General features: G+C 44.4%; 1 protein-coding gene across 8 annotated transcripts in view; it reads right to left on the bottom strand.

Annotated features, from left to right (window-relative positions):
• LOC147313294 (tumor necrosis factor alpha-induced protein 2-like) overlaps positions 1–10,320 on the bottom strand; it is a 72,127-nt gene extending 61,807 nt beyond the window's left edge. For 5 of the 8 annotated variants that reach the window (XR_015125184.1, XR_015125185.1, XM_086265329.1 and 2 more), the window contains exons 1-2: positions 9,920–10,319; positions 8,492–8,602 (exon numbers count right to left, since the gene is read on the bottom strand). Coding sequence is in view for 6 of the 8 variants with exons in the window: in XM_086265329.1 (XP_086121455.1) it covers positions 8,492–8,602; positions 9,920–9,941 (133 nt within the window). In the remaining 2 variants the exon portion in view is untranslated. Of the gene's footprint in view, positions 1–8,491; positions 8,603–9,919 lie in introns of all 8 variants that reach the window. The other 3 variants (XM_086265332.1, XM_086265334.1, XM_086265330.1) reach the window with 2 other exon arrangements.
• Between the last annotated feature and the right edge of the window lie 2,365 nt (positions 10,321–12,685).

The following is a 12,685-nucleotide window of genomic DNA, read 5'->3' as shown; positions in this document are numbered from 1 at the left end:
GAAGAAGAATACTGAGTTGCATCCCAAGAACACCATACCTACTGTGAAGCATGGGGGTGGAAACATCATGCTATGGGGCTGTTTTTCTGCCAAGGGGACAGGACGACTGATCCGTGTTAAGGACAGAATGAATGGGGCCATGTATCGTGAGATTTTGAGCCAAAACCTCCTTCCATCAGTGAGAACTTTGAAGATGAAACGAGGCTGGGTCTTCCAACATGACAATGATCCAAAACACACCGCCCGGGCAACAAAGGAGTGGCTCCGTAAGAAGCATTTGAAAGTCCTGGAGTGGCCTAGCCAGTCTCCAGACCTCAACCCCATAGAAAATCTGTGGCGGGAGTTGAAAGTCCGTGTTGCTCGGCGACAGCCCCAAAACATCACTGCTCTCGAGAAGATCTGCATGGAGGAATGGGCCAAAATACCAGCTACTGTGTGTGCAAACCTGGTAAAGACCTATAGTAAGCGTTTGACCTCTGTTATTGCCAACAAAGGTTATGTTACAAAGTATTGAGTTGTATTTTTGTTATTGACCAAATACTTATTTTCCACCCTGATTTACGAATAAATTCTTTACAAATCCTGCCATGTGGATTCATGGATTTTTTTTCACATTCTGTCTCTCACAGTTGAAGTGTACCTCTGGTGCAAATTACTGACCTCTGTCATCATTTTAGGTGGGGGAACTTGCACAATCGGTGGCTGACTAAATACTTTTTTGCCCCACTGTACAATATAGCATGTCCTGACTGCGGGGTTTTGGAAACAAATTCAAACGTACAGCTCTGCTATCACTTCCAACATAAATGAAGACAGAAAACTAAACAGCAGTGACGTTTGTAGGGTTACTGAAGTTGGGCTAGCTGGTATATAATGATGTGCTACGTGACCGCTAGCGACACAGCTATGTTAGCATAATATAAACAAGCTAACTTTTTTTCCACTCGATAAAAGTTAACTTGAGTGTTCTCGGTGGTCAGGAACAAATGTAATCGCATGGCAGGATGCTGTAAAAGGACCAAACTTCAGCCAGGAGAACAACTGAGATAATCCATCCACAATACGAGGTTAGTCATTCATATACTGCTGCATAGGCTGGGCTGTAGTTACATCCTAAGGTTTTAAAAACTGAGCTTAAATAAATGATTAGTGGTAATAAAAGGAGAGGGAGGTCAACAGGGATCACTGACTGTTTTAGGAGCTTTTTGAGATTAAATAGAAGAAAATACATAACATTAAACATGTTAACAACACAAAAGCCATATTAAACGCATACTACTTTAGACCCAGAAGTAGGATTCGTCGCGTCATCACTGAACAACCGGATAGCTGGTTGTTAGAGCCAATCTATAGAGAAATATTTTTGATACTGTTTCAGTTATTATGTTACATGTTTAATTTTGTATAATATGTTGTTAGAGAATAAATGCTGCGCGTTTAATTTGTGTCGGGTAAGAAAACATTACAACATTACAGTAGCAGGTTAGAGTGAGCCAGGACGGCAATGGAAATGTGCGCTGTAGCAGCAAATAGTTTTTTGACCGTGACATCTTTTGTTTGTATGTACGAGTCAGAAATAAATCTGAACAGCTCACATTAAGAAGTGGAAGAATTATTTTTTCGAAGCTTGGGACAGAAATTCGCCACTACATAAAAGTCAAAAATCTATCGAGTAACGGAGGAATGTTTTCCGCGGTAGAGCCACCGACTGAGACATAGAAAAGTCACCGGATCGTCGGCATAAGGACGCCTACACACAACAACACGGCGAACAGCTAAGTAAAAAGTGTTTTGTCAGATGCATCTTACCTGTGGAAGTAGCATAAAGGAGTTTGTGCAGTACACCACCCGACAGCTGTGCCGAAGAAAATCATTACGGCTTAGCGGTGTTATATAATTACAATGGCGGACGACATTAATGACAGTGTGGGTGTAGTTACGCGTGATGACAGCCAGAGGGCGATGACAGACAAAGGTCTGGAGTTCAAACTGCATCAGCTCACAAAGGTGAGAAGAGGCAAATTAGGACAAGTGACAGCACAAGAAGATGAAACTGAGCGACTTTTGAGCCATGAAATTCTGCTGGCTGTAAATGATGTGAGAGAGGCACTGAAAGTTTACAAGAAGTTGTATGAAGAGTTTCAAGAATGCAATTATGCAGTGTTGCTGTGTATTAAAGATGAGGAGGAAAAGGAGGCTGACCAACAATTTTGGTTTCAGCCAATGTCAGAACGATGTTTGCAGTTCATTAATAGAGTTAATACATGGATTGAAATACAAACATGTGATCAAGAGATAACTCCCATGGACAGTGCATCCAGAGTGTCAAAAACATCTAGAGTGTCAAACAAGTCTAAAGTATCCAACACGTCAAGGGTGTCGACAGCATCGTCAGAGCGCGTCAAGGAAGAAGCTAACAGAGCAGCTCTGATGGCACGAGCAGCGTCTCTGAAAGAAAAACAGGCTCTAGAGTTAAAAGAAGCAGAAATTAAAGCTGCAAAGGAAAGACTGGAAATTGAAACAGCCATTGCAGTGTCTACTGCCAAAGTGAAAGTGTATGAGGAATGTGAAGGGGTTAAGTCTCAAGTGAGTGAAACCAGACTTACGGTAATGCCACGTCGTGACCTCCTGAAGATGAATAACGAAAATCGTCATGGCAACGTAAAACACACACCAGGGAAGCCAACAGAGATAGATAGGTCTGCCTCTTGGAGGAATCCTGGTGATCCAAGTACTGCAGCAGGGGCCATACCTAAGACACATAGAACTCCACTGCAGGGGCCGAGCCAACGCCAAGATGGTGTCTCACTTCAGGAGACCAGACCAAGTGAGCTTTATCAAGTTATGCAGAAACAGGCAGATATCACAGAGATGCTTGTAAAGTACCAACAGCTGGCTCGGTTACCACAAAGGGATGTGCCAGTGTTCCACGGAGATCCTTTGGAGTACAGGTCGTTTATGAGGGCATTCATGCACGCTATTGACACCAGAACTGATAGCAATTCAGACAAGCTATATTTTCTGGAGCAGTATACTCGAGGCGAGCCTCGTGATCTTGTGAGGAGTTGTCAGCATATGCCTGAACATCGGGGGTATGAAAGGGCTCTGCAGCTGCTTCAAGATAAATATGGAAATGAGTTACAGATTGCTAGCACACTAATTGAGAAGACATCGAAGTGGCCACAAATTAAGGCTGAAGATGGAAAGGCGTTGAGCGCATTCTCTGTATTCCTGGTGAGCTGTCGTAATGCCATGGAGGATGTGGACTATATGGAAGAGATGGACAACCCTGCAACTATGAGGGTCATCATTTCCAAGTTGCCATTTAAAATAAGAGAGCGCTGGAGAATCCATGCATATGATATCCAGGAGCGGCGCTGCAACAGAGCAAGATTCACAGAGCTGGTGGCCTTCGTTGAACACCAAGCAAAGATCATGTCCGACCCACTCTTTGGCGATCTTGAAACAGCAGTGTCAGACAAGGTTATGAAAAAGCCACAGCAAGGAAATAAGTTGAAGAAAGACATTAGACATGGGAGCAGCTTTGCTATCAAGGTTAACCAAGGTTCAGAAATGGACAAAAGAAGCAGAGTGAGTAAGAACCAGAGTGACCTGTCACTCAACTGCGCCTTCACAAGAGGGTCACATGAGCAGAGATTGCAAAAGGAAGATGGTGTGCGAGGTTTGTTCACTCAAGCATCCAAGTTTGTTGCACTTCTCAAGTTATGAGGAAGAGAAGCCTCCCGATGAGGTCAATATGGGTAGCACTGCTAAAGGCCCAGCAGGGTTGTCTGAAGAAAAGGAGACAAGTGCCTGTACTGGGGCTGGAGGCAGCTGCGTGCTTGCCATTGTACCTGTAAGGGTGAAGTCCTGCAAGAGTGACAAGGCTGTGGAGGTTTACGCTTTCATTGACCCAGGTAGCTCTGCATCGTTCTGCACCGAAGCCTTGGCAAGGAAGTTGAAGGTGCAAGGCAGACGAACCGAGCTAACGTTGAGGACCATAAATTCCAGAAGTCGAGAGGAGAGTTATGTGCTCACAGAATTGGAAGTCAGCAGTCTGGCACACAACAACTTTATCGCACTGTCAAAGGTCTTCACACAGAAAAGTATTCCTGTTTCCAGAGAGAACATCCCACTCCAGAAAGAGGTTGACAAGTGGCCGTACCTACGCGAGGTGAGGTTGCCTCATATTGAGGCTGAAGTGGAGCTTCTCATTGGAACTAAAGAATACACCATATTGGAGCCATGGAAGGTGATCCCAAGTGAGGACAATGGTCCATATGGCGTAAAGACAGCACTTGGATGGATTCTGAATGGACCACTCAGAGAAACAGATACTGCAGCCAATGATGTACAACCATGTGCTATTGTGAACAGAATAGCCATCGACAACGTGGAACAACTGCTTGTACGACAGTATAACCACGACTTTCCAGAGCGTCACTGTGATGATAAAGCAGGAATGTCTCAATAAGACCACCACTTCATGGAGTCTGTGTCAAGCTCTACTCGTCTCACTGATGGACACTATGCCATAAGTCTTCCTACGAAGAAGTCGTGCGTTTAGATGCCGAACAATCGAAGTGCAGTGTTACAGCGTGCACTGAGCCTTTCAGTGCAAGCTGAAAAGGAATCCTGCACTCCATGAAGAATACACTGCCTTCATGAGTGACATGTTGAACAAGGGATATGCCGTTGAGGTTCCAACAACACAGTTAAACCGCAAGGATGGAAAACAGTGGTATATTCCCCACCATGGGGTATATCATCCACAAAAAAAGAAGCTGAGGGTGGTATTTGACTGCGCTGCCAGCTACCAAGGAGTTTCACTGAATAGTGAACTTCTACAAGGGCCAGATTTAACAAACTCATTGATCGGAGTGCTGACACGGTTCAGGCAATAGTCTATCGCCTTTACAGCAGAGGAGAACCGCAGCAAATCATCACCTGAAGCTGTAAGCACAGTCCTGGAAAATTTTTATGTTGACGACTGCTTGAAGTCTGTTGCCACGGAAACTCAAGGTATGCAGTTATACACAGACCTTACTGAATTGTGTTCTGGTGGAGGATTTCACCTAACGAAATGGACAAGCAACAGTCGTGCCTTGCTCTCATTCATCCCTGAGCATGAGAGAGCCAAAGCTGTCAGAGACCTGAACTTGAACCATGACCTGCTGCCTATGGAACGTGCTTTAGGAGTTCTATGGTGCCCTGAGTCTGACGCATTCAAGTTCAGGATTAACATCAAAGAAAGACCTGTGACGAGACGTGGAATACTTTCCGTCACCAGCTCCATCTATGACCCACTGGGATTCCTTTCCCCAAGAACTCTCCCTGCAAAAATGATCTTGCAGCAGTTATGCAGGGAGGGTCTTGCTTGGGATGATAAGATCCCAGAACAGCTCAGTCATAAGTGAAACAAGTGGTTACAAGAGCTGTGCCAGCTGTCAGAGGTAACCGTACCCAGGTGTGTGAGACCATTGGACTTCGGTCCTGTCGCAACAGCACAGCTCCACCATTTTTCTGATGGGAGCGAAAGTGGATATGGAACAGCATCATACTTGAGGATGACCAGCAATGATGGACGGGTTCACTGTACATTAATGATGGGAAAATCCCGTGTGGCGCCCATGAAGCAAACCACTATTCCACGAATAGAGTTGACTGCAGCTATGGTTGCTGCAAAGATAGACAAAATGTTAAGAACGGAGCTTCAGATGAATCTTCTTGAATCTACATTCTGGACTGACAGCACAACTGTGTTGAAGTATATTGAAAATGAAAATCTTCGCTTCAAGACATTCGTGGCCAATCGCGTTGCGGTCATTAGAGAGCTAACAAATCCTCAGCAGTGGAGGTACGTTGGTACAGCAATCAATCCAGCTGATTGTGCATCCAGAGGGCTTGCACCATCTAAGCTCATGAAGAATCTAAGCTGGTTCCACGGCCCAGCTTTCCTGAAAACCCCAGAAAGACAGTGGCCAGAAAGACCTGACAAGGAAAGGATTGATAAAGATGACAGCGAAGTGAGGCATGCAACCATGGTACATCTCACAAATGCAGCTGAGAATGTTCACACGTTGAACAAGCTGATCAATCACTATTCCAGCTGGCATCGAGTGAAGAGAGCTGTGGCATGGATGATCAAACTCAAAGACTTACTGCTACGACGATGTGAAAAAAGGAAAGAGACGTACGCTAAACAGAAAGAACAAGACAACGAATCAATGCAGACAACACTTACCCTGAAAGATCTGGTGCAAGCTGAGGCAGAGATCATTAAGTTCTGTCAAAGTCAACAATTCCAAGAAGAGATCACCATGTTAAAGAAAGGCAAGTGTGTGACAAAGACTAGTCACTTGAGGAAACTTGATCCCGTGATGCAGGACGGAGTTTTGAGAGTTGGTGGTCGCCTCGCAGCTGCTGGGATGCCAGAACATGTGAAGCACCCAGTCATTATCCCAAAGGGCTCACATATCACCACACTGATCTTGCAGGATATACATGAGAAGATTGGGCACTGTGGAAGACTGTATATGCTTTCACGGCTGCGACAGAAGTATTGGATTCCATCCGCTAACTCAGAAGTGAGGAAGTTTCTGTCAAGGTGCGTAATCTGCAGGAAAACTAGAGGCAAACCACTGGAACAGAAGATGGCAAATTTGCCAGAGGATAGGCTTCTACCTGATGAACCCCCCTTTTCTAATGTTGGGGTGGATTACTTTGGACCGTTTAATGTGAAGCATGGCCGCAGCACAGTAAAAAGGTATGGTGTGTTGTTTACCTGCCTTACAACAAGAGCAGTGCACATTGAAATTGCGCACACTTTGGACACTGATTCATGTCTGAACGCCATCAGACGCTTTGTGTGCAGAAGAGGTCAGGTATCTGTCATGCGTTCAGATAATGGCACCAACCTAGTCGCTGCTGAACGGGAGCCATTCAAGAGTGGAATCAGTCAAAGATTCTAGACTGTCTCATGCAAAAGGGAATCCAGTGGGTATTTAACCCACCCGCTGGTTCTCACTTTGGAGGGATATGGGAAAGGCAGATCAGAACCTTGAGGAAGGTCCTGAGGTCTATACTGAAGGAACAGTTGGTCAATGATGAAGGTTTACTGACACTAATGTGTGAAGTGGAGTCAGTACTAAATGACAGACCGCTGACTACAGTAACAGATGATCCAACAGACCTGGAACCACTGACGCCTAACCACTTGCTACTGATGAAGAAAAAGCCGGGTTTGCCTCCTGGACTTTTCAGAAAGGAAGACTCATACTCCCGCCGCCGTTGGAAGCAAGTGCAATATCTTGCTGACTTGTTTTGGAAGAGGTGGGTGCGCGAGTATTTGCCTATGCTTCAAGAGCGTCAAAAGTGGACTCAGGTCAGAAGAAATGTAACTGTGGGGGACATTGTAATGGTGGTCGACGAGTCAGCGCCAAGAAGCTCGTGGATGTTGGGGAGAGTTCTTCGTGTCATTCCAGATGCTAAGGGTCTGGTGCGGCGTGTGATCATCAAGACAAAGACTAACACCTTAGAAAGACCCATTGACAAGCTATGCTTGATCTGTGAGAATGTCATGTAACTTGGAATGAGAAAATACAGTATATGTTCTGATCGGTTACAGGTTTTGTGAAAGATAATTTGAATGACCATGTGTGATACAGGAAGTGTTAATGTTATTTGGCTCTTTTGTAAGTGTTCGCTAATTGTCAGTCTTCACGCCCTCCAATTAGGGGGCTGGAAATGTTAGAGCCAATCTATAGAGAAATATTTTTGATACTGTTTCAGTTATTATGTTACATGTTTAATTTTGTATAATATGTTGTTAGAGAATAAATGCTGGGCGTTTAATTTGTGTCGGGTAAGAAAACATTACAGCGCATGTGTGGTAGCAGGTTAGAGTGAGCCAGGACGGCAATGGAAATGTGCGCTGTAGCAGCAAATAGTTTTTTAGACCGTGACATCTTTTGTTTGTATGTACGAGTCAGAAATAAATCTGAACAGCTCACATTAAGAAGTGGAAGAATTATTTTTTCGAAGCTTGGGACAGAAATTCGCCACTACACTGGTAGCTAGCAAACTTCACCTGAACTGGACTTCTGGACTGTGTTTGTCCTGTTGGAGCCTTTTGAACCATTTTAAATGAAATCATGTGACCAATCGTATAGTTGCTGTGAGGTTACTGTACTAATAGACTGTCCAAGAGGGCAGAACTCTGGTGAAAGTATTGTGATTGGATGTCACTGAGCACTAATTAGCAGGCACCATCTCGGTAAGATGCTCCCATTCAGTCTATGCTAACCTAGCTACCATTAGCGTCCACATGTTGCCATTTTTGGAAACAAAAACGAACATAGAGAAAATCCTCAAACTGAGCCTTCACGAAAGCTACCAGTGGGTGACGTGACTGTTGCTATGTCCATCCTTCATCTACAGTCTGTGGTCCTGGAGAGCTACCTGGTTCTAGCAGGGCTTCTGCAGGTCTCACCTTCATTGTTGTTGTGCAGTTTGCGGTTCTTCCAGATCTTTGAGGGGATCTTCAGTCTTGGCAGTTTGCTCCAGGCTCCTCCTTCTTCTCCACTTTCCTCTGCACCTCCTGCTGCAGTCAGTAAGATGATGAATGAATATGTGCAGCTGATATCGATTAATTAAATCCTGAATCGAATTTTAAATATAAATGTATTTTGCCAGAATCTTAGCTTAGAGCTCACAAAACTATTTCAACAACTGCAAAACAGCTAAAACAGCAACGATTAAAGAGCGGGAAAACGGAAAAAGATGTCAACACAAAGCACGGCTCGTTCACCTGACGGCACACAACACAGACACGCCGTTGGTGCTGAAAGCCAAAATCTAAAATATTCTGAAACATCAGGTTTCATCGCTTTCCTACTAAAATTCACTTAACTAGCAGCAAAAGATCAAAACTGGGCTTCACATTTGATAAAAATCGTCATTAATTCCCTCTTACTTTGGCTGTTATTCCCTGCACAGCTCTCTCTCTCTCTCTTTCTCTCTCTCTCTGTCAGTTTACTCAGAGACCAGTTTACCATCAAAAATATCTGTTTTCTGCATTATTTGCTGCTTATTATGCACAAGTCTACCGTTTTGTTCAGTGCTGTCGGCCTCCAACATGAAAGCCTCATTTCTGCTGTTCAATGCTGAAGAAATTTAAACTTTTACAAATGATTGCTTAGCTGTCTCTCTAATCAAACCTCTGTAACTTTGCTCTGATTTACTTAAGCAGCATCAGGTAGTATGTTTTCATGGTTTTCTTCTGTTTTTGATCTACTGCAGAATATTTTTAAGGCGGTTATCTGCTATAAAAAGCCAGGCCGGGAAAATCTCCTTCATGTTTTTATCCTCAGTTACTTTGGCACAAAGGCATCTGCTGTGACGCTACATAGATATAAGTACTGCAATGGATAATGATGATGAAAGCCCTGCTGCAGACAGTCAATACAGTGTAAGCTGACAGGCTCGGGTCCACTGCAGAGGGCTCACAGATTTTCCAGCTAAACCTGAGCGGCAGCATGAAGCACTGATATGAACACCAGAGTGAAACTCGCTGCTGCGCCGTAAATTTGAGTTTTTTTGAGCGGAGTTTGGTGCGGACTCTGCACTTCCCCAGCAGAGCACCACCTGCAGTCTGAAGGCCTGCCGCTGTAGCTCTGATGGAAACACTTCAAACAGTCCGATCAATCAGATCAATGAGTCCGCTTATCGATCACCAGCACACACACACACACACACACACACACACACACACACAAACGTCAAATCGACGACAGGGACTCCGCAGCTCCGCTAATCTCCTCACCGGCCGCTCTGTGTCTGAAGGAGCAGCGGGAGAGGGCAGGGCGCGTGAGCAGCAGGAGCAGGAGTCTAACCTGAACCGAAACATAGATGAGCTCACCTTTACTCCTCTGATGACTCATTAGGAGCTGAAAGTACCTCCGCGCGGGCAGTACGACGATCAGATCGACCGGGACCAGGACTGGATGCAGCTGAGAGCAGGTGATGTCTGAATCCCCCTCACATCATCCTGAAAGAACACTTTCAGTTTCGGTTCAGAAAAGCTGCATCATCATCAACACTTACACTCAAGGACACACACAAAGAGACACACACAGATTGTGTGTGTGTGTGTCTGTGAGTTTGAGTGCTTGTCATAGACCGTACTCCCCCTTTTAGAGCGGGCAGCCAATCCCACACACGCAGATGTAGAAAACCTGCCTGTTCCCTTCCTCGCTGGTCCGTGTTTAAAATGGCTTCCTGATGTATCTGCGTAAATGAGCTATCTCTTCTTCTCACAACTGGTAAAGTTCATGGTTTCCTGGCACAGACCGACTTCTAAGCGCAGCCATTCCACGACCTTAATGTTAGCTGCTTTATGTTACCACAAACTGTGGTGAAGCAAGTCAATACAACAGAAAAGCTCCACAATTGTCTCTTCTTTCCACTTACAGTGACGTCTCCACCGTCTGTGTGTCGAAATAAAACAAGGCCTCTGTTATACTTGTCACACGACCCTGTTGTTTTGTACTGATGTATGATACCATTGATTTCCTTTCCGATCCAATACCAAGTAATATTCAGGGTGGTATCGACGATACTGATCCGATACCGATACTTTGTACAAAACATTATTTTATTTATTGTATCTTAAATTATAGCATCATAATAATTACAGGACATCAGATTACTTGTTCTTATCACTTAATAATGCAGAGTTCATCATATAGAAATAAAAAAACTGAAGTTGTGCACTATTTGAACACCTTGCCTGCCTGCAGCACTAAAGGACTCCGTGAGAGACGTCTGTCTTGCCCTAGCAGCACCTGTCCTTCTCCTCCTCTTCAGTTCGCCTCAACATAAGCTCATCATATTCTGTGATATGATTTACTCTGAGGTGTTTGACAAGGTTAGTGATGTTGCCACAACCATACATGCCAACCCCCCTGATTTTTCTGGGAGAATCCCGAATTTCAGTGCCCCTCCCGAAAATTTCCCGGAGCAACAATTCTCCCGAATTTCTCCCGATTTTCCACCCGGGCAGCAAAATTGAAAAACCATATTGCAGAATTCATAGCGCGGCCCAGCCAATTCCAGTTTCCAACAATGGCGGCAGCTACTTAGTTTTAATTTTACTCTTATTTCTCTTTCTGGGTCACAAAAAAACTTTTAACATATTTTCAGGTGAGAATGTAGCTGTGTAAACTTCAAATATCTGAGCCGACCGACACATCGTCTTCAAACCCCCACGGTCTTTCGCTACTCGGGTTAAACATGAGATATAAGTCACTTTGATAACTTAAAAATGTTATTGTTTGGCTTTTTTCAGTGTTTTATTTGTTCGTGAGTAAATCGGTTTGGCTGAGATTAAAGTTATTAGATTAGATTAAATTAAATTAAACTTTATTAATCCCTCGGGTGGGTTCCTCTGGGGTTTTCACACAGCTGAATAAACGTTAAACAGAAAACTAATTAAACAAAGTGTGAGACGGTCGAGAGTTTACGCCAGCTGTTTCCGGGCCGGCCAATAATAACGGTGACATTTAACGTATTTTATCCGATAAATAAACACTGTAAAATGTATTTATCACCCCCCCAACAGCCCTTTTGAATGTCTCCCTAATTCTGAAGTCTCAAGGTTGGCATGTATGGCCACAACACCTCACTTTTTTGCCACATGTATTGCAAACCACGTCTCAGCTGTTTGTGGAGGTAAAATACGTTCACACAATTACGCTCAGCCATTGTTGTGAAGGGGCTGCGAGACATTTATACAGCCGTATTTCGCACATGACTATGAAAGGCGGAAGAGGAAGTAGTTCCTTTGAATATAGACAATCCGAATGTTATAGTTTCTTTCCACTGTGTTCCTGTTAATGATAAACTACAAATTTACCCTAAATTACTAAAATATCGATATTTTAATGTGAGAATCGATTCTAGAACATAAATGATTGGTATCGGAGGAATCGATATTTCAGGATCGATCCGCACATCACTAGTGTTTTGTCGTCGCACAGCGACCACGAGGACGCCTGCCTGTGGTTTTTTGACCATGTGGACTCACCCACAGAGAACTGCACCCCAGGAGCGGACTTCATCTGTCGGTGTCTGCAACAGATGGTCAAGACCACTTCTTGCACAATTTTCGGCTGCTATCGTCTCCACAGCGAATCATCTGTCTCCACATCACTCTGTTCCTAACATCCTCCCCAACACAGCAGGCTTCTGCATGTCCTCCTTCAGTAGATCCATGAATCTTCCTTGAGGTCCTCTTTTCATCCTCCCTGCCAGCTTCAACATCCTTTGTCAAAAATACAAGCCTGTACATGTCCAAACACCTGAGCTTTAGTGAACCCGTCCCTCTGAAAAACTCTTTCTAATCTGTCCGTTCTGGTCAGTCCCAGAGCTGAAGACGTTCAATTAACAGTTAAACCTGATGAGGAAAGGTGTCACGGTCTGCAGAGACAGGCCGTGCGGTGGTGTGTGTAATGGACCCAGGTGCGTACTGTTACGAGTTCAAAATTGGGGATGGAAACAAGAGAAAAAACCACAATAACAACACTGGTCCGGCCGGGTTGAGTCAAACGATGATTTTAATGATCACACGCGTGGGAGATGGACACTGTATGCAGACAGCCTCAGATCTCAAAATGGTGGAGCATTG

This window comes from Aulonocara sp. 'chitande type north' Nkhata Bay, linkage group LG15 (assembly GCF_057382095.1).
Source record: "Aulonocara sp. 'chitande type north' Nkhata Bay isolate Kocher_YH1m ecotype deep benthic linkage group LG15, A_spYH_male_GT1.1, whole genome shotgun sequence".
NCBI classification, from domain to species: Eukaryota; Metazoa; Chordata; class Actinopteri; order Cichliformes; family Cichlidae; genus Aulonocara; species Aulonocara sp. 'chitande type north' Nkhata Bay.
This window is presented reverse-complemented; position numbering and strand designations above follow the sequence as displayed.